Genomic DNA, 23,293 nt, shown 5'->3' with positions numbered 1-23,293 from the left:
GGGCTCCTCACCCCCTCCTGGACAAGACAATGAGAAGTCAGTCTCTCTTTCCAAAATGTTACTTTTGCCATCCCCCACTGTGATGTACAGTACTTAAAGGAGATACTCCAAGAGAACTGATTTAACTGATTGTCCTCCTTACTTAAGTAATCAGTGTGGTGTGATTGTGCCATTTCTTTATTTAATTACATTAAAGACTTCATGTTTGAAGAATCGAGGTTTGTTTACAATTTAGTGACAGTAATTAAGCTCTGTGCTGTGAAGAGAACCACGTGCTGCCTCGGCGGTTGTAGGATGTTTGGGGCCCTGGGCAGAAAGGGAATGTCTCACACAAATTGCAGAGACATGACGCATTCAGGGCTGTTTGCATCTGAGCAGATGCCCCCTGCTCCTGAAGCTGCAGCCCCTCCCTCTCAGTCACCTTCAAGCACCTCTTAACAGCTCATCAAGGGCTGGAGGTGTGAGGGGTGGGGGCTGCAGCTTCAAGAGCTGGGGCATCTATTCAGATGCAAACTGCCCTGAATGCATCATGTCAAGTCAAGAAGGGAGGTGAGTGGAAGCTGTGCCTTCTTTAGGGAGGTGCGACCGGCTTTAGGGAGGTGCTACTGGTGCCCGGTTAAAATTACGGACAAATGGCGTCCGTTAAAGAATCCTTCACGGACAACAGACAGATGGCCGAAATTACGGACTGTCCGTGAAATTTACGGACGGTTGGTCACCCTAGGTGGGCTCGATAATTGTTGGCACTCCGAGCCATCCACGGCCGCTGACAAGGCCTGGGACCGCCTGCTGAGTTACTCACCTGCCCCTAACTGGGGGGTGGGCGTCCACAAAATGCCCCCAGAGGACACGACACCTCCACACGCAGGGCTACTGCAAGGCGCTGCGGCAAAGCCTCCCCGCTTTACATTCCCCAGGCGTGTGAGAAGTTGGCCTGGTATATGATGCTCACTAGTTCTAGTGATCACCTTGTACCATGCCAAGCAACCCTTATGGTGCAGGTTGTAAAGTCAACCTTATAGACAAGCTATCCTAGGGGTAGCATGGACTAAGCAGTCTTAGGCTAAATTCTGTAAAGGCATGTGAAGCAAGCTGTTTTACCATACACAATCCCTTGAATACCAAATGAAAGGACACCACACAGATATATATTGAAAATATATATAGATTTATTTCTACAAATATCCCTATACTCTTTATGAGCACAGAAGCAAATGCGTTAAAACAAAACACAGTTTAAATATACAAAAGTTGCACATTTATGGATGAGCCCTAGGGGCCACCTAAACCATATACTAAAATAGTGGTATAAGAACCACTATGGGGAAAGTGAAGAGGCCTAGGGCCTGGGGAATCACTGGAGCTATTCGAGACTAGCAGTGATGAAGTCGGGAAACGCCCGCGGGACTCGGGTGCAGTGCTGAAAGTGCACGCATGTACCAATGCAATGTCAAGGGTGCGTAAAAGTTACAAAGTTAGTTATTAAGGAACCTTCCGAGTGACCTAGAAGGATGAAACTTTAGACACAGACACTAGAGGTGTGTACCAGTGTGGGAACACCGGCGTTGCTGAGTTACCTCACCCACAGGAAGCGGGTGCACAGGGTCGAAGTAGTGTTGGGTTTCGTCACGCAGGTCGATGGTGCTTGGAGCTGAAGATGCTGCAGGCGGCTCGATGTGAAGAGTTCCGGTGAATCCAAGGGTGGATCTGAAGAGGTGAAGACCTGAAAGCAGAGGGGACAATGTTCAAAGTCACTAGCCAGTGACTACCGTGGAACCAGGAAGGAACCAGGCGATGTCGGGTGCAAACAGGCGATGTTGTGAAGATTGTCTCAGCAGCCACGTGGACACAAAGAGGTCAAGGACGTCCAGGCATTGGTCACGAGCTGATGCACAAAGGCTCTCGCTGATGGCGGTGTCGGTAACTTGATTGGAGCAAACAAGCCTTGGCTAAAGCAAGCCACGCAGGAAGTGATTCAAGCTTCTCACTCGGACCAGCAAGGTCAGAGCGGGTGCTCCTTTTTAGGGGAGCAATGGCCAGTCTGGCGCAACCAGACCAGTGGTTTAGTTTGTCGTTTTCGTTGCCAAGATGGCCGCTAGCCACGTGGCAAGTGGCCGGGATGGCGCGTCAAGTGGCACAGTGCAAAAGGGCCCCACGCAGATCGTGGAGATGCTGAGGGGCTGATCTTCGGTGCAAGGGCTGCACGAGGTTGGGGATTCTCAAACCCCAAAGCACAGCGTCGAGGGTGCCTCGGGTGCTGCGCAGTCAGCTTCTTGGGGGTCTTTCAAGAGGTCCGGTCCCACGTCTCTCGGTGCCTCCACGGGTCCCTTCTTTGCAGGGACTGTGGATCCGGCTGTGAGAAGTCTGGGAGTCTGGGTCTTGTCAGGCTCTGGGCTCGGGCTCCGGCGGGAGGCGGCGGCAAAGCAGATGTCGAGTTGCTGGATGGTGCCTGTGTTCACAGGGTGGCCACTCCTAGGCCACAAGGGAGATGCACTTCAGTCTTCTGTGCAGCAGAATGTAGAAGTCCAGTTGTCTTCTTAGTTTCAAGTTGATTCAGGATGATCTGAAGTCTCAGGACACAGCTCCCACTCTTATTCCAATCTGGGGGGCCGGATCACCTACTAGGTCCCTCCTCTGGGTGGGACCAGGAAGGGGAGTGGTTACACCCCCTTTCCTTTGTCCAGTTTTGCGCCAGGACTGGGGCTGGAAGGCCCCAGCACCGGTTTGAACTGGCCTATGCACAGGGACACCTTGTGTGCCCCAGGCATGTCTGATTGTCTGGGGTGGTGCTAGCACCTTCCAAGGCAGGAAACCCTTTGTCCAAGCTGCCCTCGCTGGAAGGACTCCCAGCAACAGGAGGTCAGACTTGTGTCTGTAGTGGCAGCATCCATTTTGTGATGCTGAGGCTCTGTTTAACTTTAACCGGGGTTCAGGTTAGGTACATGTCGTGTCCCTCTAGAAGGGTGGAATGCTACCCCCGTCGCCAGAACTGGCGAGGGGGTAGTATTCCAAGTCGTATGACACCTTACTCGACATGTTTTGATAAAGCCAAACCCAAGATAGCATTTAACCACGAGGATTATAATGCACTTAAGAGTATATGGTATGGCAGTATCATGAAACAGCTAAAGGACATGGTTCCGAAAGCTGCAGACAGGCTCAGCTCATGCCAGAGCACCATCTCACATATTTACAAGCACTCTGCCTCCAGGATTGATGAGGCCTTCCATAGGAGTGGCTGATAGGAACATATGTGTCCATTTTAGGTTAGAAATAGGCATACTACACCTAAGTAAGGGGTGGTTACACCGACTTACCCCAGCTGAGTGATCAGCCAGTTGTGTCAAATATGGAGGCCAGGCCAGGGGTGGCACAATACGTGCTGCAGCCCCTGGTAGGCCTTGGAAGCACCTATGCCCTGGGTGCCTGGGTACACTGTTACAGGGGCCAATAAGGTGAACCAGTTCCGATTTTGTAATGCACCTATAGTGCATTGGCATCAATTTAGAGAGAGAACAGCAGGCTGTGGGTCTGATTAGCAGGCCCACAGCCACATTAAGTCATAAACCAGTGAAGCAAAAAGCAAAAATTTGGGGTGACCATAGGATAGCAGACCCTACTCTCCTACACAACCCCCCCCCCCAAACGCAGGGACATTAGACTAACCTTGACCAGTTGTGTCTTCATGTTCTAAGTGGAAGTACCTGGAGAGACCATCTGCATTACCATGGTCAGTCCCAGGGCGGTGCTCCACTGTAAAGTCCATCCCCTGTAGGGAAATGGACCACCTGAGCAGTTTGGGGTTTTCACCCTTCATCTGATTAAGCCATAAGAGGGGCTTATGGTCGGTCTGAATCTTGAAGTGAGTGCCAAACAAGTATGGTCTCAACTTCTTCAGGGCCCACACCACAGCAAAGGCCTCCCTCTCAATGGCTGACCAACGTTTCTCTCTGGGGGTCAGCCTTCTGCTAATAAAAACAATGGGCTGGTCTTGACCATCTACATTAAGTTGTGAAAGCACAGCTCCCACTCCCAACTCAGAAGCATCTGTTTGGACAATAAACTCTTTTGAGTAGTCAGGACTCTTCAGGATAGGTGCAGAGCACATGGCCTTCTTCAGGTCATCAAATGCCTTTTGACAGCTTACTGTCCACTGAACCTTTTTGGGCATCTTCTTGGATGTCAGATCATTAAGAGGAGTCACAATGGACCCATAGTTCTTAACAAACTTCCTGTAGTACCCAGTCAGGCCCAAGAAAGCTCTGACCTGAGTCTGGGTAGTTGGAGGAGTCCAGTCCTTTATGGTCTGAATCTTACTCTCCAGTGGTTGAACTTGGCCTCCACCCACAAGGTGGCCCAAGTACACAACCTTACTCTTCCCTATCTGGCACTTGGTTGCCTTGATAGTGAGGCTAGCCTTTTGCAGAGCCTCTAGCACTTCCTTCAGGTGGACCAGGTGATCCTCCCAGGTGGAGCTAAAGACAGCAATATCGTCCAGATATGCTGCACAAAAGTCATCCAACCCAGTAAGGACTTGATTCACCAACCTTTGGAAGGTGGCAGGTGCATTTTTCAAACCAAAGGGCATCACCACAAACTGATAATGCCCACTGGGGGTAGAAAATGCTGTCTTGGCTTTAGACTCCTCAGCTAACCTGATTTGCCAGTAGCCAGCTGTCAAGTCAAATGTGCTCAAATACTTGGCAGAAGCCAATTTGTCTATGAGCTCATCTGCTCTTGGAATAGGGTGTGCATCTGTCCTTGTGACAGCATTGAGTCCTCTGTAATCCACACAGAACCTCATCTCTCTCTTTCCATCTTTGGTGTGACGTTTGGGGACCAGAACCACTGGGCTAGCCCAGGGGCTCTCTGAAGGCTCAATGACACCTAATTCCAGCATCTTTTGCACCTCAGTCTTGATACAGTCTCTGACATGGTCAGGCTGCCTGTAAATTTTGTTCTTTACAGGAAGACTATCACCAGTGTCCACCACATGGGTACACCAGTTAGTCTGACTGGGTGTCAGGGAGAACATATGTCGATATGACTGCAAAACCTGTCTACAGTCATGTTGCTGATGTTCAGTGAGGCTGCCATCTAAGGCCACACCATCAACTGAGCCATCCTCAGGATTCTGAGTCAGCAGGTCTGGAAGAGGGTCACTCTCTTCCTCCTGCCCCTCGTCTGTAGCCATGAGCAAGCCCATGTCTCTCCTGTCAACATATGCTTTCAGCCTGTTAACATGGAGCACCCTGTGGGGGCTCCTGGGAGTTCCAAGGTCCACCAAGTAGGTAACCTCTCCCTTTTTCTCAATGATTGTATGGGGTCCAAACCATTTGTCTTGGAGTGCTGCTGGGGCCACTGGCTCCAACACCCATACCTTCTGTCCAGGCTGGTACTCAGTCAGGACAGCCTTTTGGTCATGCCAAGCTTTTTGTAATTCTTGGCTAGCCTCCAGGTTTTTGGATGCCTTCTCCATGTACTCAGCCATCCGGGAGCGGAGACCAAGTACATAGTCCACTATGTCTTGCTTGGGCTTTTTGAGAGGTAACTCCCATCCTTCCCTCACCAGACATAGGGGTCCTCTTACAGGGTGCCCAAACAACAATTCAAAGGGGCTGAAGCCAACCCCCTTTTGTGGGACCTCTCTGTAAGCAAACAGAAGGCAGGGCAGAAGAATATCCCATCTTCACCTGAGCTTTTCAGGTAATCCTTTGATCATGCCCTTTAGGGTCTTGTTAAATCTTTCAACAAGCCCATTGCATTGTGGATGATAGGGAGTAGTGAACTTGTAGTTGACACCACATTCCTTCCACATAGCTGTCAAGTATCCTGACATGAAGTTTGTACCTCTATCAGATACTACCTCCTTAGGAAACCCCACTTTGGAGAAAACTCCAAGTAAGGCCCTGGCCACAACAGGAGCTGTTGTGGTCCCAAGGGGAATTGCCTCTGGGTACCTGGTGGCATGGTCCACCACCACCAGTATGAATCTGTGCCCAGATGCTGTAGGGGGATCCATTGGACCAACAATGTCAATCCCCACTCTTTCAAAGGGCACCCCCACCACAAGTAGTGGTATCAGGGGGGCCTTTGTGGCACCACCTGCTTTGCCACTTGCTTGGCAGGTTACACAGGAGCGACAAAACTCCTTTGTATCTTCTGACATGTGAGGCCAGTGAAAGTGACAGACAAGTCGGTCCCATGTTTTGTTCTGGCCTAGGTGTCCTGCTAAGGGAATATCGTGTGCCAAGGTAAGAAGGAAGCCCCTAAATTGCAGAGGTATGACCAACCTCCTGGTTGTACCAGGCTTGGGGTCTCTACCCTCTGAATAAAGGAGCCCATCATCCCAATAAACTTTATGGGTACCTTGAGCATTCCCAGCAGCCTCAGCAGCAGCCTGCTGTCTGAGGGGTTCAAGAGAAGGACAGGATAACTTAGCCTGCCCCAAGTCTGCCCTAGAAGGTCCCACTGTCCCCAGAAACTCAACCTGATCAGGTTTAAGCTCTGTAGGGACAGTTCCTTCAGGAGTCTAAAGATCATCTTCATGTGAACGCTGATCCTCACTTGTAGGCATTTGGGAAGGCACAGCCTTTACCCTCCTGTTCCTTGTCTTGGAAGGTACTTGGTCCATTGTTCCAGGATCCAAGACCTGAGGTTCAGAGAGGCACTTTTTGGCCTGTGACCTGGTCACAGCAAGGATATGTGATGATATCCCTAACATCTCTGCATGAGTCCTGTACTCAACTTCTGACCATAGAGAGCTCTCCAGGTCATTGCCCAACAAACATTCTACTGGGAGATCAGCACTAACCACAACTCTTTTTAGGCCAGTTACCCCTCCCCAGGAAAAGTTAACAATTGCCACACTATGTGTAGTAGTGACATTGCTGGCATTGGTCACCAGTTAATTATCACCTGGTATGTACTGTCCAGGCTCCACAAAGCTAGGCGTCACCATAGTGACACTGGCACATGTGTCCCTGTATGCGTGAGCCACTTTTTAATTAATCAAATGTGTCTGTCTGTACTTGCCCACATTATTGGGACTGACAGTAGGGGAGAAATCAATTTCCCCATCACAGATCAGAACAGCCTGTGTAGGAGTTCTGACTAGGCCAGAATCTCCATCAGTTCCCAAGGTGATACCCACTACCCCCTTAGTCTGTGGACCAACACTGCTAACTGTACTAGTGGGTGCAGGTGCCTTAGGGGCTGCAGTGTTGGGGGCTCTACCCATTTTACAATCACTTGTCCAGCGAGTGGTGTTTTTGCAAAAGATATACCAGGGTTTTCTTTGACCTTCTTTCATCTTCTTCTTGGAAGTTTGGGACCCACCCTCAGTATTAGTTTGGGGCCCTGTTGAAGACTTCTGGCCTTTAGCTTTCTGCTCCCCACCCTTCTGGTCTGTGTTCTTTTGGTCACCACCCTGGTTCTGGTTCTGGTTCTTTTGCTTAACTCTGGTTCTAACCCATTTGCCCGCCCTCTCTCCCAATTCTTGGGTAGAGGTTAGATCTGAGTCAACCAAATGTTGATGCAACTGCTGGTTCTGACAGTTATTTAAAATCTGTTCTCTCATAAGCAAATTGTACAATCCATCATAGTTTGTAACCTTACTTCCCAGCAACCAGCCCTCCAGAGCCTTAGTGGCACATTTAACAAATTCAGACCAGTCCTGAGTCTGTGTCTTCTGGGTATCTCTGAACATTAACCTGTACTGTTCAGTGGTTAAGCCTAACCCATCAATCAGAGCACTCTTCAGGACCAGGTAGTTTCTAGAATCCCCATCACTAACTGCGAGGAGTCTGTTTCGGCCTCTACCTTCAAAGGAGAGCTACAAGATTGCTGCCCACTGGTCCTGAGGGACCTGCTGTACTTTGCAGGCTCTCTCAAGTGCAGTCATCCATTTGTGGATATCATCCCCAACTTTGTAGGGGGGCACAATCTTACTCAGGTTTCTATTGTCATAGGACTTGTCTTTATCCTTAGGGATATTGCTGCCACCAGTGGATCCTAATCCACTCTCTCTAGGCTGCCTTGCTCTAGCAAGTTTCTCTTTGTCCAGGGCAACTTCTAATTCTTGCTTCTGGATCCTAAGTTCAGCCTCTCTCATTTTGGCCTCATGTTCCCTTCTCTGAGGGCTAGTCAACTCCCTTCTGGAGTGACCATGAGAACCTCTAGAAGCATGGGAGTTATTGGATTCACCTGAGTGATTCCTCCTTCTCCTGGGCTACTGGTTAAGTCCATTTGGGGGTCTGAATGGGTTGGACCCATGTTCAGTCCCAAATAAGCTTAAGTTAGCCTGGTTAAGCCTGCTGACTAACACCTGGCTATTTCTCTCATCATCAGACCCACTTTCTTCCTCCTCCTCCTCTTCTTCCTCATCCTCTGGCTGAGTATCTCCAGTGACCTGGTCTTCCTCATCTATGTGGATAACAGGGGCAGGGGCATCAGTGTTCTCTTCTTCAGAAGGAGAGCCTCCATCACCAGTCCCTGGGGGGCCTGGTTTGGAGTTCTTTAGAGCTTCAGACTGGTCTAAAAGCTCTCTGAGGTGTTCAGCTGTAGGGGTAGGACCCTTTTTTATTCCTCTCATGGAACACAGCTGCCTCAATTCCTTAAAAGGAAAGATAGCAAATTTGGATGGTGCCCTTGGAGGGTCACTCTCAACAGAGATAGGTCCAGTGGATCCCTCTGCTCCAGACATTGCTCTAGTGTGGTGGATGTGTTGCAATCTACCTACACTGGTGTTTTCCTACAGAACCTATCTAGTAGTTGTAGTCAGGGTGTGCTACTCCCTATCCTCTACAACAACTAAGTTCAGTAGAACTTAAGTATATTAGTCTTGTTTTAGTGTACCTATCAGGTACCTGTATGATCTTTCAAATGATACTCTCAAAGATTGTAATGGTAAAACAACAGCAAGCTCAAATCCCAATCCGCTGCTCACCAATGTGAGAAGTTGGCCTGGTATATGATGCTCACTAGTTCTAGTGATCACCTTGTACCATGCCAAGCAACCCTTATGGTGCAGGTTGTAAAGTCAACCTTATAGACAAGCTATCCTAGGGGTAGCATGGACTAAGCAGTCTTAGGCTAAACTCTGTAAAGGCTTGTGAAGCAAGCTGTTTTACCATACACAATCCCTTCAATACCAAATGAAAGGACACCACACAGATATATATTGAAAATATATATAGATTTATTTCTACAAATATCCCCTATACTCCTTATGAGCACAGAAGCAAATGCATTAAAACAAAACACAGTTTAAATATACAAAAGTTGCACAATTTTGGATGAGCCCTAGGGGCCACCTAAACCATATACTAAAGTAGTGGTATAAGAACCACTATGGGGAAAGTGAAGAGGCCTAGGGCCTGGGGAATCGCTGGAGCTATTCGAGACTAGCAGTGATGAAGTCGGGAAAGGCCCGCGGGACTCGGGTGCAGTGCTGAAAGTGCACGCATGTACCAATGCAATGTCAATGGTGCGTAAAAGTTACAAAGTTAGTTATTAAGGAACCTTCCGAGTGACCTAGAAGGATGAAACTTTAGACACAGACACTAGAGGTGTGTACCAGTGTGGGAACACCGGCGTTGCTGAGTTACCTCACCCACAGGAAGCGGGTGCACAGGGTCGAAGTAGTGTCGGGTTTCGTCACGCAGGTCGATGGTGCTTGGAGCTGAAGATGCTGCAGGCGGCTCGATGTGAAGAGTTCCGGTGGATCCAAGGGTGGATCTGAAGAGGTGAAGACCTGAAAGCAGAGGGGACAATGTTCAAAGTCACTAGCCAGTGACTACCGTGGAACCAGGAAGGAACCAGGCGATGTCGGGTGCAAACAGGCGATGTTGTGAAGATTGTCTCTGCAGCCACGTGGACACGAAGAGGTCAAGGACGTTCAGGCATTGGTCAGGAGCTGTCGCACAAAGGCTCTCGCTGATGGCAGTGTCGGCAACTTGATTGGAGCAAACAGGCCTTGGCTAAAGCAAGCCAGGCAGGAAGTGATTCAAGCTTCTCACTCGGACCAGCAAGGTCAGAGCAGGTGCTCCTTTTTAGGGGAGCAAGGGCCAGTCTGGAGCAACCAGACCAGTGGTGTAGTTTGTCGTTTTCGTCACCAAAATGGCCGCTAGTCACGTGGCAAGTGGCCGGGATGGCGCATCCAGTGGCACAGTGCGAAAGTGCCCCACGCAGATCATGGAGATGCTGGGGGGCTGATCTTCGGTGCAAGGGCTGCTCGAGGTTGGGGCTTCTCAAACCCCAAAGCACAGCGTCGAGGGTGCCTCGGGTGCTGTACAGTCAGCTTCTCGGGGGTCTTTCAAGAGGTCCGGTCCCACGTCTCTCGGTGCCTCCACGGGTCCCTTCTTTGCAGGGACTGTGGATCGGGTTGTGAGAAGTCTGGGAGTCTGGGTCTTGTCAGGCTCTGGGCTCGGGCTCCGGCGGGAGGCGGCGGCAAAGCAGACGTCGAGTTGCTGGATGGTGCCTGTGTTCACAGGGTGGCCACTCCTAGGCCACAAGGGAGATGCACTTCAGTCTTCTGTGCAGCAGAATGTCGAAGTCCAGTCGTCTTCTTAGTTTCAAGTTAATTCAGGATGATCTGAAGTCTCAGGACACAGCTCCCACTCTTATTCCAATCTGGGGGGCCGGATCAACTACTAGGTCCCTCCTCTGGGTGGGACCAGGAAGGGGAGTGGTTACACCCCCTTTCCTTTGTCCAGTTTCGCGCCAGGACTGGGGCTGGAAGGCCCCAGCACCGGTTTGAATTGGCCCATGCACAGGGACACCTTGTAAGCCCCAGGCATGTCTGATTGTCTGGGGTGGTGCTAGCACCTCCCAAGGCAGGAAACCCTTTGTCCAAGCTGCCCTCGCTGGAAGGACTCCCAGCAACAGGAGGTCAGACTTGTGTCTGTGGTGGCAGCATCCATTTTGTGATGCTGAAGCTCTGTTTAACTTTAACCGGGGTTCAGGTTAGGTACATGTCGTGTCCCTCTAGAAGGGTGGAATACTACCCCCGTCGCCAGAACTGGCGAGGGGGTAGTATTCCAATTCGTATGACACCTTACTCGACATGTTTTGATAAAGTCAGACCCAAGATAGCATTTAACCGCGAGGATTATAATGCACTTAAGAGTATATGGTATGGCAGTATCATGAAACAGCTAAAGGACATGGTTCCGAAAGCTGCAGACAGGCTCAGCTCATGCCAGAGCACCATCTCACATATTTCCAAGCACTCTGCCTCCAGGATTGATGAGGCCTTCCATAGGAGTGGCTGATAGGAACATATGTGTCCATTTTAGGTTAGGCATAGGCATACTACACCTAAGTAAGGGGTGGTTACACCGACTTACCCCAGCTGAGTGATCAGCCAGTTGTGTCAAATATGGAGGCCAGTCCAGGGGTGGCACAATACGTGCTGCAGCCCCTGGTAGGCCTTGGAAGTACCTATGCCCTGGGTACCTGGGTACACTGTTACAGGGGCCAATAAGGTGAACCAGTTCCAATTTCGTAATGCACCTATAGTGCGTTGCCATCAATTTAGAGAGAGAACAGCAGGCTGTGGGTCTGATTAGCAGGCCCACAGCCACATTAAGTCATAAACCAGTGAAGCAAAAAGCAAAAATTTGGGGTGACCATAGGATAGCGGACCCTACTCTCCTACAAGGCGCACACTATCGGGGTCCGAGGAGACTCATCCTTCGGGCTGCTGTGAATGAGAGGGACGCTAGAGAGACAGACAGATACCAGCACCCCTACGCCCCGCTTGCTGCGGGCCGGCTCCTAAAGTCTACTCAGTGGCGGCTGGTGGAATTTGAAACTGGTGAGGCGTATGCAGAACGAATCAACGCATGAAAGCGCAGCAAGCGAGCCCGACGGCAATAAGGGGGGTTCGGGGGGGGGGCAACTTTGCAGAACGAATTTCAGAATAAAACAACAGCAAAAGGCATAGTTATAAGAGCGCAGCTTAACATGATAGGCCAATGTTCCTTATATTAACACTTACCTACATCTATAACACAGCGAACTAAACTAACCTACCTAGCATAGAGTAACATGGCAGCACAAATAGTAGCATTAGATAAGAGTTCACAATCGCAGTACTAGTGGACATTGCATAAACGCAAAGGGCAACACCAAAGCGCACAGAGTATTAGTCATTTTTAGTCACTGAATTATATTTTAGGCGCTTACTGCTCAAGACGAGATTGGGCCCCCCTGCGTATCGAGTAACTTCTTCCCTACCTCGCTCCTCTCGTCATCTCTCTGGCCTTCTGCCCTGCACTTCATATTCATCTGCTTCTGTTTGACTCGCTTCCTCTCCGTGTCCTTCTTTGTATCTTTCTAGCAGTGGGGTAGCACCAGAGCGTAACGAGCCCTAATTCAAACTAGGAAAACAAATGTGCTCCACATCTCCTGGCACGGCAGTAAAAGACAGCCACATTTTGGGTGCATTGTGCCCTTCACACTTCTTGCCCTGTGCCAGTGTACCTGCTTCAAGAATTGTACGTACGTCCCAGCGTGCTACTTCCCCACACCAACCCCACATCAAGTTGTTTTTATCAACCTAGTTACCTTGTTTTTTCTCAGCTCACTACCTTTCTCCTTCACTATCTTTTTATCCATTGTCCCTCCCTCACCGTTCTCTGCCTAGCTGCTTCGCTACCTTATTACATGACTCAGAGTCAATAATGCATGCCACAGGCACCTCTGCAGTGCCCCTGATCAGGAGATGGCGTCGAGAGGAGGCCAGCCTTCGTGAAATGTCATAGACCCCACGTCAAACCACACAGAGCAGGCCCACCATTTTGTGACACATGCTGATCTCACTTCCCGTCTAACCTTTACCTTCTTCAAGCTATTTTATTTACTCCACAGCTTCTTTAACTCACACAGCTTTCACCTCACCGACCGAGGCCCCTGCCCTCCCGCACCCCCTCTGCTCCAACCTCTGAGGCACAGAATACCGTGCAGGTCATTCTCTTTCTCTCTCACCACACCACATTAAAGTTCCTGGCGCTGGATAAGCATTAAGCAATGCAAAACTGTCGCGTGTGCAGCAGTCTGAAATAATTGGATTAGCTTGAAATATATCATCTAAATTGCGACGGCCCCAGGTCAGACAGTCACCCACCTACGAACGAGACCCTTTTGGTGAGTTCTCACCAGCCACTGCACCATGTAACAGTATTTTCATAAATCCCACAGTCGCGGCCTGCATTACGGGTGGGTGGGGGGGGTTGGAAATGGGGTCGCACTCGTGACGACCTGAGGGGATAAGGGGGGAGGCGGGAGGGGTTTGGAAACAAAACAAAGAAATATATATAAAATAAAATAAAGTAAACAAAACTTACCGTTCGGAGACTCCGTCTCGACTCCTGCCGTCCTCGTTTTCAAGCCCTGCAGCACGTCATCAGTAAGGCGGCGCGGCGGGCAGCCTCCCTCTCCACCGCTGCGTTTTTGATTGGTGCGGCCGGCTGCCCCCCCTACGTCATTTTCTCTCTGTATGCTGCTGCTGCAACATACAGAGAGAACAGGGAGAGTGACTGGGCGGTGTTACTCGAGGGCAGGGGGGAGTGGCTTGGGGGAGTGGCTTTCCCACTGTTGTTAATAGTGTCTGTTTGGGCAGCCTCAGGCTGCCCAAACAGTCAGTATTAACAACAGTGGGCAAGCCACTCCCCCAAGCCACTCACCCCTGCCCTTGAGTAACACAAAGCCCACTCTAAACCAGGAAGTTCTGCTTTCTCGCCGTGCGAGAAGGCAGAAACAAATCACAAATGGTAGTTATATTACGGCAATAACTACCATTTGTTTCTGCTTCTCGCACGGTGAGAAAGCAGGGGGGGCGGCACCCAAAACGCCCACATGGAGGAACCACCACTGAGTCTACTGCTGAGTCGGACCAGCGCATGCCACCTTTATCCCCCGACCCACGTTGCCCCCATCGTGGACGACCCAAGGGACCACGTCGATGGTTGATGACTGGCTATACTACAGGCCAGGGGTTTGGCGACGGGGCACGGCGTGGGCTCTTCCGGAAAATGATACTTCCGGCACCACCAAGGGAGGGCAGTGCAGCAGGCTCCGCTACAGACAGACCCCACGTGTGTCAAAGAGAGCCATACCTTGTTTTTTCTGAAGTTTTCTATGGCGCGGGATTGCCGGTATCCTTATTGCAACACTTGCAAGCGTACATTTTATTATGCAAGGGGACATTAAGTGATTTCTCCAGGCCACCGGACTTTGAGGGTCGATGCCCAGACTCGAACCCAGGTCTGAGGTCAAGCACCCCTAGGCCGTAGCCACTTCACCGAAGACATCTAGACGAGCCCCACACCGTCTGCCCCTGCACGTGTCACCCGGTCAGCCTGGAGGCTGTGCCTGGCTGAGGCCGGGCTGGAGGCGGCATCGGTCAATGGGGGAGAATATAGACTACTTGGTAAAAGTGCAGAACCTTCCTAAGCGACCCCTGGCCAGAACAGCCTCTGGACCTGGAACTCTCAGGATCGTCAGCAGCGCAAGCATATAGAAATCGCCACTAACCTGTCTCCTGTGACCAGCAGAGACGATAACAGACGATATCCCTCCCTATTCCCTCTGTCGCAACTCCCGGCAGAGGTATTGTACCTACTGCTTGAAATTGGGCGCAAAGGGAAAGGGGAAGTGGAGAAAATAATAAACGTGCCGTAGCTTCTGTATCCCCTCGGGGTCTGGTCTGGTGGACTGCACGGCTGAGGTAGGGGGTTGGACTGCAGGACAAGGAAACAAGTAGACAAACATTAGAATTCGCCCTCTCTCTGGTACTCTCTCTCTCTCTCTCAACTCTAACACGCTCAAACTCCCCAGAAGATGTACAGCCTTGACTGTATCACGAATGACAAAGTACATCGAAAGTCTACAGTAGAAAATCACCCTAGACTAATAGTTTCTTAGAAGGATGCTACTAGGATCCCCAAAGTATAGGTGTTGTTATCGTCACAACACAAAAGAGGGAAGAACCAGACAGAAGAAATCACTCGAGAGTAAGCGACTACTTGTAGGACGTCAGCAAGTACTTCTATCACGGACCACAATTCGTTATTCACGAGAAAAAAGGAAAATAATCGGAACTATAGATGCACTCCTTCGTGCTCCGAGTACAAACGAAAATAAAACAAGATACAAGATAAATAATCAATGGAAGGAGGCGAGCCCGCACACCTTCCACGATACCTGGGAGTCACCGAAGAACCTTCGGAAGTCAGGAAGCAGAAGTCCGCCAAGCGGCGATGAACACAGAGGAAACTGACCACGCAGGCTCTTGATCGGCGTTGAGAAAACTGATCACGCAGGCTCGTGATCGGCGTTGGTTAGATCTCTGGCTGAAATCCGGCGGGGATACTCCAAGCCACCGGGAACTGGGAGGATTGTCAAGCACCTTCCCAACGTGTGGGAGGTGCTTATATAGGACCCGCCCTATACCAGGCTCTCATGCGCCCCATGGCCTGCTGGTAGTAGTAGTTCCTTCTCCTATGCAACAACGAGAAAACGGGAATTACTCCGAACCGCTTCTTCCGTCGGGACGAAATCGCTACAGGAACCAGGTGCGGCCAAACCGCGGAAATGCGATCCGCGGCACTCTATATTATTCTTCCCCATCTAACACTGTGGCGGAAGCGGCTTTGTTCTGAGGCCACCATCCCCCATTGCCGCCCCCACATGCCCGCCTGCAAGTGAAGGAAAAGCCTCTCTGCTCCATGGCAGGCGGCCCACGCTCTCTTGTGGCCCTCCCAGGCCTTAGTGCCACCACTTAAAGGTACAATGACGTGGGGGATATAGCAGGCCGACCAGAGGTCCAGGTAAGCTACCCCCGCCGGTTGAGATCAACATGGTGTCCTGCCCAGGGGGGAGGGGTACACTCACCGCGCTATCTTCTCAGCTCCCGGACCAAGGACACAGTTAGACAGCGAGTCGGGCAGCAAAGAGGCTCAACAATGGTGGGGGGGGCTAAATACCCCTCCCCATCTCATGGCGCGATGGACATGACGTGTCCAGCGCGCCTCTGTAAGGGGACTCCTCCTGGAGTCCCGAGACTGGATGGGGAGGCGCCTAAATTGAACTAATGATGGCCGCCCTCCGAGGTAACCCCCTGCGTGGGTCACGGGCAGCCGCATTCCTCACCCAGCTTGAGAGAAAACAAGCATCTATCTCTTGCCTTTATGGGGCCATGTGGTTAAACACATGGTTCCCCAAAGGTAAGAAAGTGCTTCACAACAGCCGTGAAGCAGGGAACCCAGTCCAATCGCAAGCCAAAGTGCGGCAACCAAAAACTCTCATTTCCAACTTGAAGTTGGTGGTTATTTGCGATTCCTTAAAGTTATATCGCAATTTGTGATGGCTACTAGAATAGCATTTAGGGAATCACAAATTGCGATCCTCTAAATGCGTGCGCAAAATAGGGAATTACAAATTTTGCAATTCCTGATTTTGCAAGTGGGTTTTTTCTTACCTACATTGCACACTACGATATTGAGATCATAAATGATGAAATTCTGCAAATTTCACCATTTGCAATTGCAATTTTGCTTGATACATCTTACCCTAAAACATTAAAGATAAACTGATGCAAGCAAACACCCAAGTGAAGAAACCAAAGCACTCTATCCAAAGCATTTGTCCCTTCCCCCCAATAAAGGGCATCACCGATGCGGAAATTGAACCTCGTGCGTGAATACAATTGAAGGCGACAAATTTGAATATAGAGGTAGAATTACCACACATGAAGAGTTAACCAACTGCAAACGTCTAATGTAATCTATTGCGTTTGTGGTAATTCATGGTCTGGGAGGTAATTAATTGCAGAGACGTTATTTTGATTCCAGCCTCTTCAGTCCGTAACAGAAATACTCCACTTTAGGAGATCCAAATGTCAAAAACGTAGCATGAAAGGGCTTGTTGACCATCCCCACCCGCACGTTCGATTCCGCAGAATCTCACTGAGTTTATGGGCCGCTCTGCAGAATTCCGGTTAGTAGAACTCAGTGAGCTCCCCCAGGCCTATTTCTGAGTATCATTACTTTATTGTGTGCGTTATTTATGTCATGTATAGCTCTTTTCTTATTTCAATCTTTCATAATATTGTATAAAATATGTTTCTAGGTGCAATTTTATGCATGCATCATGTAAGTTGATTTTGCGCACATACACAATTTTCTTTCACAGTCTCTGAGATGGTGCACACTGTTCAGGTCTTGTAAAGTTCCAAATGCAGATTCATTTGTTCTGTTTAACCCTGTCTGTCAAATGTTCATTGTGGTGGGAAGTTTTCACTCTCATCATTTTTAACATCATACCGCAATGTTTGTGAATAGATTGAGTTCAGGGAATTACACTCAAACATTGTTGTCGTAATATTCAAGTGTGAAATAACTCTAGTAATTTTACCTATGAAATTGTGAATAATGGAGTATAAAATCTGCACAAGTAACACATTTGTTGTCCCTATTTCAGACACTCTCCAGAAGGACAAAGGTATGTGATATTGCATTGAATGAAGAGAGGGGGAGAACTATATTTTGCTCTACAGAGAAACTATTAGCTAGACTATGTCTCCTATATACAACAGCAGAAGTCCTCTATCCAATGAGAAAGGCAACGCCTAGTCTGCACAGCAACACAAAACAAAAAAGGCTCTTTGACGCCAGTTTGGAAATCTTCAGAAAGGCCCACTTTGAAATTCATAACCTATTGTTGTCTGTCAGAGCAGACATATCAAAAGAAATAATGTGAAAATGACAGTAGGGTGTTTAAAAAATAGCTGTAAGATTTATAAATTCTGCACATATTGTTTATTACATATCTTAGAAACCTTTTATAATCTGCATTGAAATTGAATTTACTTCTATTTTACAGACTTCTAACCATTATAGTGCAAGGCAACTGATATGATATACTTCAAAATACCATGCCAATGATTGAGGGATTTTAGAAAGGTATAATTAATGTAAACATGATGGGTTTGTTTGAAAAGTGAAATATATATGGCTTTATGAACAGAAATATTTTATGAATATCACATTTCAGACATTTTGTTTTGCAAAAAGTAATTGAAATATTTTAAAAAAAACTCCCAGACAGCCAATACTACCCTTTCTGGGTTTTCCTTTATCTGTCTAGTTTCAGTGATAGGCAAAGTAGAAATCAATTGCATATCCTCAAAACAAGATTATAATATTCTTCTCTATATATTCTCTGATAGGTGATTTATTAAGAAAAGCAGCAAAAGGTAAGTTTATAAATTTAGCAAGAATTGATGGATCTTATATAAAACAAAGTCTAGTGAACTCATATTAATTAGTTTTTGTGTACACAGACCTTCTCCCAAAATAAAAAAGGTCTTTCTCTCAATATAGCAATTATGATCTCTTTAAGTGGTGTTTTGCTGTACCTTTAACAGAAAAACATCGATCCCAGTTCATTTTTTCAAGCTTGGGAGCAGTTTCTGTGGCATCATAATCAGGAACCTTAGTGGCTTCTGGTCTAAAGCTCTAAAATGTGAAAATCCTTCTATGACTAGATGCCAGGACAGTTGCCTTAAGTATATTTTTAGAGAGTTGTGGCCCCTGGCTATGTCCAGTCATTTAAAATGTGAACTATTGGTACGTTCTTTCCCAAATATCTGTAGAGAAAACGGACATTATTCAGGGTTTTAAAGTGAACAATACTTTTTGGTCATTGTTGATGTACTTATATTTGAAGGAATACATGGATTTTTTAAGGTACATTTCAGAGCACACTCAATCAACTTTCCAGGCTCCACCCTGAATTATGCAGCACACCATGGCCCTAGAGACAGTGGATTTTTAGCCTTGAGAAAGCCTCAGGCCTGTGTGCCTAAAAGGGCAAAACATGTTGACTTCCTTTCCTATGAGGCTCCAAAATATTTTAGTTAGAATTATGAATATTAAACGTGCAAATAAACAACTGTAAAAATATAAAATTCACTAACATTCACAGAAACAAATTTCTTGTGAACTTCAAAGCACAATATGGTAATTGTCAAAAGTGTTTACAACTATAGTACCGACTACCCTATATCTTTTTTTTTATAATGTACTGTTTTTTGTTTGCTGTTCATGCCATATATAGAAAAACAGGGAGGGACCCCACTATCTAAGAGACAGGGTACCACAGGTAATAATCAAAGCAAGCTATCTTGGACCAGATTAAAGAAATATTTGTTCGAGGCATGTGGGCTGCTGAATTCATATCTGTGCATAGATCGCCGCCTAGTGTTGGGTCTGGATGATTGCACCTTGTTGTCCTGGAAGAGTCTTTGAAGTATCACGAGATAGGTGACTCCTCCCCTGGACTACAGTGCGCATGGACATCCTCTCCATCATCAGATTGTTTTTTCCCGCCATTGGGTTCGGATGCTATTCCTCAACTCTAACATCGGAACCAAAACTTTCCAACTTTCTAAGGCCAAAAGGCCTTTTACCTCGACTGTATTGTTCTCGTTCGGTACCCCTCTACTCGAACTTACTTTCCATCTCGATCCGGTCGTCAACGCGGGCCGTTGGGCCTTTTCGACGCCACGTGGGCCTGCTGCCGATGGAAAGGACCCCCTTTAAAAAGTGCCCACAATGTCACTACAAATTCCCACATACTGATAAACATACAGTATGCAACAAGTGCCTATCACCCGAGCTCACCGAAGAAAACTGTGCAGCTTGTGCTCAGTTCTGGGCGAAGAAAACTATCCAGAACTGAAGAGCCGCTAGACAAGAAATGCAGCGGCAGGCACCGGAACCGGAGAACATCTTCGAAGACGAACATGACCTCCCAGAAGTGGCCGACTCCGATCTAGAAATTGTCACCGTGGAGGACCAGTTGGATTCTGATGACCAGATCCCACCGGGGCAAACTGTGAGTACCAAGCCCCCAACCCCGCTTCCACCCCAAGACAAGGCTCCGGTCGAAGCATCGCCTAAAGGCCTTAGCCAAGATCGGCCGACTCCTTCAGAGGCCCTGCCTTCCGGCTCGGCCCCAAAGACCAAACCCAAGCCTTCCAATACCCCAGGAACCAGCAAAGCGATTCCTAAAAAGGCTGTACAACCTAAATCGGTTGTCGAGCCGAAGAAGCTCGTCGAAACAAAAACGTTTGTCAACGCTAACAAAACAGTCGACCCGAAACAGGCCGTCGAGCCTAAAAAGGGTGTTGATCCACAAAAACCGGATCGCACTAAAAAGACTATCGACCCAAAGAAGGTCATCAAGCCTACAAAAAACCTCGAGCCGAAAGGGGTCGCCGAGGACAGAAAACAAGGGGAACCGAAAAGAGTCATCGATCCGAAAAAAGCGGTCGATCAAAAGAAAATGGTCGATCCGAAAAAACAGGTCAATCCGAAAAACCCGGTCGACCCGAAACACATCGATTCGAAAAAAACGGTTGATCCGAAAAAGGTCATCGAACCAAAGAAGGTCGCCGAACCAAAGAAGGCAGTACAACCAACAAAGGACGTCGACCCACAAAAGGTCACCGACCCGAAATCAGCGGCCAAGCCGAAAAAAGCTCCACAGCTGAAGGCGCTCGAGCCAAAGACTCACCGAAAAGAAGTGACTAAGCCAAAAGCATCGGCGCCGAAACCATAGACAGTTGAGGAAGAACTTTTCCATCCTGATCCATTAACCACTTGGCTGCTAATGACAAGGGTAACTCGTCATGGATTTCCCATTGATTTCAATGGAAAGTGTTAATAAAAGTGTCCAGGGCCTTAGCATCCAAGTGGTTAAGCGCTGAACAATCTAAACTGTATATCGACCCTGAAACTGGACACATAACAGTTTCCAAAAAGGAAGAAAAGACAGTTGGACACTAACACTTCTTTACCTGTTCCCACTAAGGAAAAAGACTTTAACACTTGTCCTTCAAGGCCTTTCACTCCTCCTCCTTTTTTCCCTAACATGCCTTTTGTGCCTTACTCTCCTACACCTTCAGGTTGTGATGACACTGAAAACATAGGGGTAGATCCTCAGGATGACTTTGTCGAACCTGTGGATCAGGATGTAGAGGATGACACGTGGGAGGACCACAATGATCCTTATGATCCACAACCCATCCCTGACAGATCTGCATATCCTACAAAACCGTTGCCTACTGACGACACCATTGTCTTTAACCAATTAGTAGATATGGCATAGACATGCACACCGATCCAATAGAGGAGGACTTTCTCTTTGACACTTTTCTTACATCAGAGAAAAGTGTACGTACACTTCCTATGTTAAAAGGGGTACTAAAGCACGCGCCCAACATATTTAAAGACCCTGCCAGAGCGCGTGTCCTCAATCCTAGGATTGAGAAAAAGTACAAATCTGCCCCTGCAGACCCTACTTATATTAGGTCACAGTTGCCATTGGACTCACTTGTCGTATCAAACGCTCGAAAACGAGCTAATTCACAAACTACAGGAGATGCTCCCCCTCCTGACATGGAGTCCAAAATATTAGAAGCCTCAGGCAAAAGAGTGTCCTCCCAGGCAGCAAACTCCTGGAGGATTGCAAACACACAGGCTTTATTAACACGCTACGATAGAGCACATTACGACCAACTGGAGGGTTTACTACAACACCTACCAGAAACGTTCAAAGCTAAAGCTAATGACCTAATACAGGAAGGCAAATTTATCACAAACGCTTCCATTAAATGTGCACTTGACGCAGCTGACACAGCCGGTAGGTCCATCAACACAAGCGTCTTAATACGCCGGCACGCGTGGCAACGCATTTCCAGCATCAAAAATGAAGTGCAATCAACCATAGTAAACCAACCAGTTAACCAAGATTTCTTGTTTGGCCCTGCAGTAGATACAATTTTAGAAAAAATGAAAAAAGACAGTGATACTGCTAAGTCTATGGGTGCACTTCAGTTTCAGCAATCCAGAAGTTCCTTTCTTCGCTCCTCCTTCAGGGGCTCAGGGAGAGGCAACACATCCCAAACGTCCTCTACATTCAAAAGTAATTCCCAGAGCACTTTTAATAAAGGCTCCAACAGAGGAGGTTATAGAGGAAATAATAACAATGGCAGAGGACAGGGCAGCAACAACACCAGTGCCTCCGCCGCCGCCAAACAGTGACTTATTCACGCTCCCTCCAGACCACTTAACACCGGTCGGAGGCAGACTAACACAATTCCTACCAGTCTGGAACACCATTACCACAGACAGGTGGGTGAGACAAATTATCCAGTATGGTTACTGCCTGGAACTCACTTCTACTCCTCCCAACATACCACCCAGACACGCTCCAATGTCCAAAGAGCACATCACGCTGTTACAACAAGAGGTCACATCCATGCTAGAAAAAGGAGCCATAGAACCAGTCCCTTTTCAACACCAAGGAACGGGAGTATACTCTCTTTACTTCCTAATCCCAAAAAAGACGGATCCCTCAGACCAATACTGGACCTCGGACCTCTAAACCAATAAATACTCTCAGAGCATTTCCATATGGTCACTCTACAACAGGTACTTCCGTTACTCCAGCAAGGCGATTTCCTTGCTACATTAGACCTAAGAGATGCATACTTTCACATACCTATACACCCAGCTCACAGGAAATATCTGAGGTTTACAATAGAGGGTTACCACTACCAATTAAAGTTCTCCCCTTCGGGGTAACTACAGCACCAAGAGTTTTTACAAAATGCCTAGCAGTAGTAGCAGCACACCTCAGAAGGCAACATATTCACGTGTTTCCATACCTGGACAATTGGCTCATAAAAGCCAAATCATATGCACAGTGTGCAAGACAAACGTCTCAGACCATCCAATTGCTGCACAGTCTAGGATTCTCTATAAATTTCCCAAAATCTCATCTGCAACTCTCCCACATACAACAATATCTGGGAGCAATATTAAATACCCTGATGGGAAAGGCATATCCAAATCCAGCCAGGATAGCCAACATGCAGGCCCTCATTCAAAGATTTCGACCACAGCACTCCTTGCCAGCTCGAGTGTTCATGCAACTTATAGGCATGATGGACGCCTGCCTATTCATTGTCCCTCATACCCGACTTCAAATGCGTCCATTACAAGAATGCTTAGGCAACAGTGGAACCAAGCTCAAGGACAACTGAAAGACCTAGTGTTGGTCGACAGTCACACTTACAACTCTCTGCAGTGGTGGAACCCACAAAACCTTTCCAAAGCGCGACTGTTCCAAGAGCCAGTTCCACAAGTAGTATTAACAGCGGACGCATCACTGATAGGTTGGGGAGCCCACCTACATCAATTCACAGTCCAAGGGCTCTGGA

At 48.1% G+C, this 23,293-nt stretch overlaps 1 protein-coding gene across 1 annotated transcript in view; it reads left to right on the top strand.

The window, feature by feature from the left end:
- The window catches only part of LOC144754118 (butyrophilin subfamily 3 member A3-like), a 602,932-nt gene that overhangs the window by 501,983 nt on the left and 77,656 nt on the right, over window positions 1–23,293 (top strand). The window contains exons 10-11 of the mRNA XM_078641685.1: window positions 17,485–17,505; window positions 18,233–18,259. Of these exons, the coding sequence (XP_078497811.1) occupies window positions 17,485–17,505; window positions 18,233–18,259 (48 nt within the window). The remainder of the gene's footprint in view (window positions 1–17,484; window positions 17,506–18,232; window positions 18,260–23,293) is intronic.

Source organism: Lissotriton helveticus, chromosome 5_1, assembly GCF_964261635.1.
Source record: "Lissotriton helveticus chromosome 5_1, aLisHel1.1, whole genome shotgun sequence".
NCBI lineage: Eukaryota > Metazoa > Chordata > Amphibia > Caudata > Salamandridae > Lissotriton > Lissotriton helveticus.
Note: the sequence above shows the minus strand (reverse complement) of the source record. Positions and strands in the feature narration are given on the sequence as shown.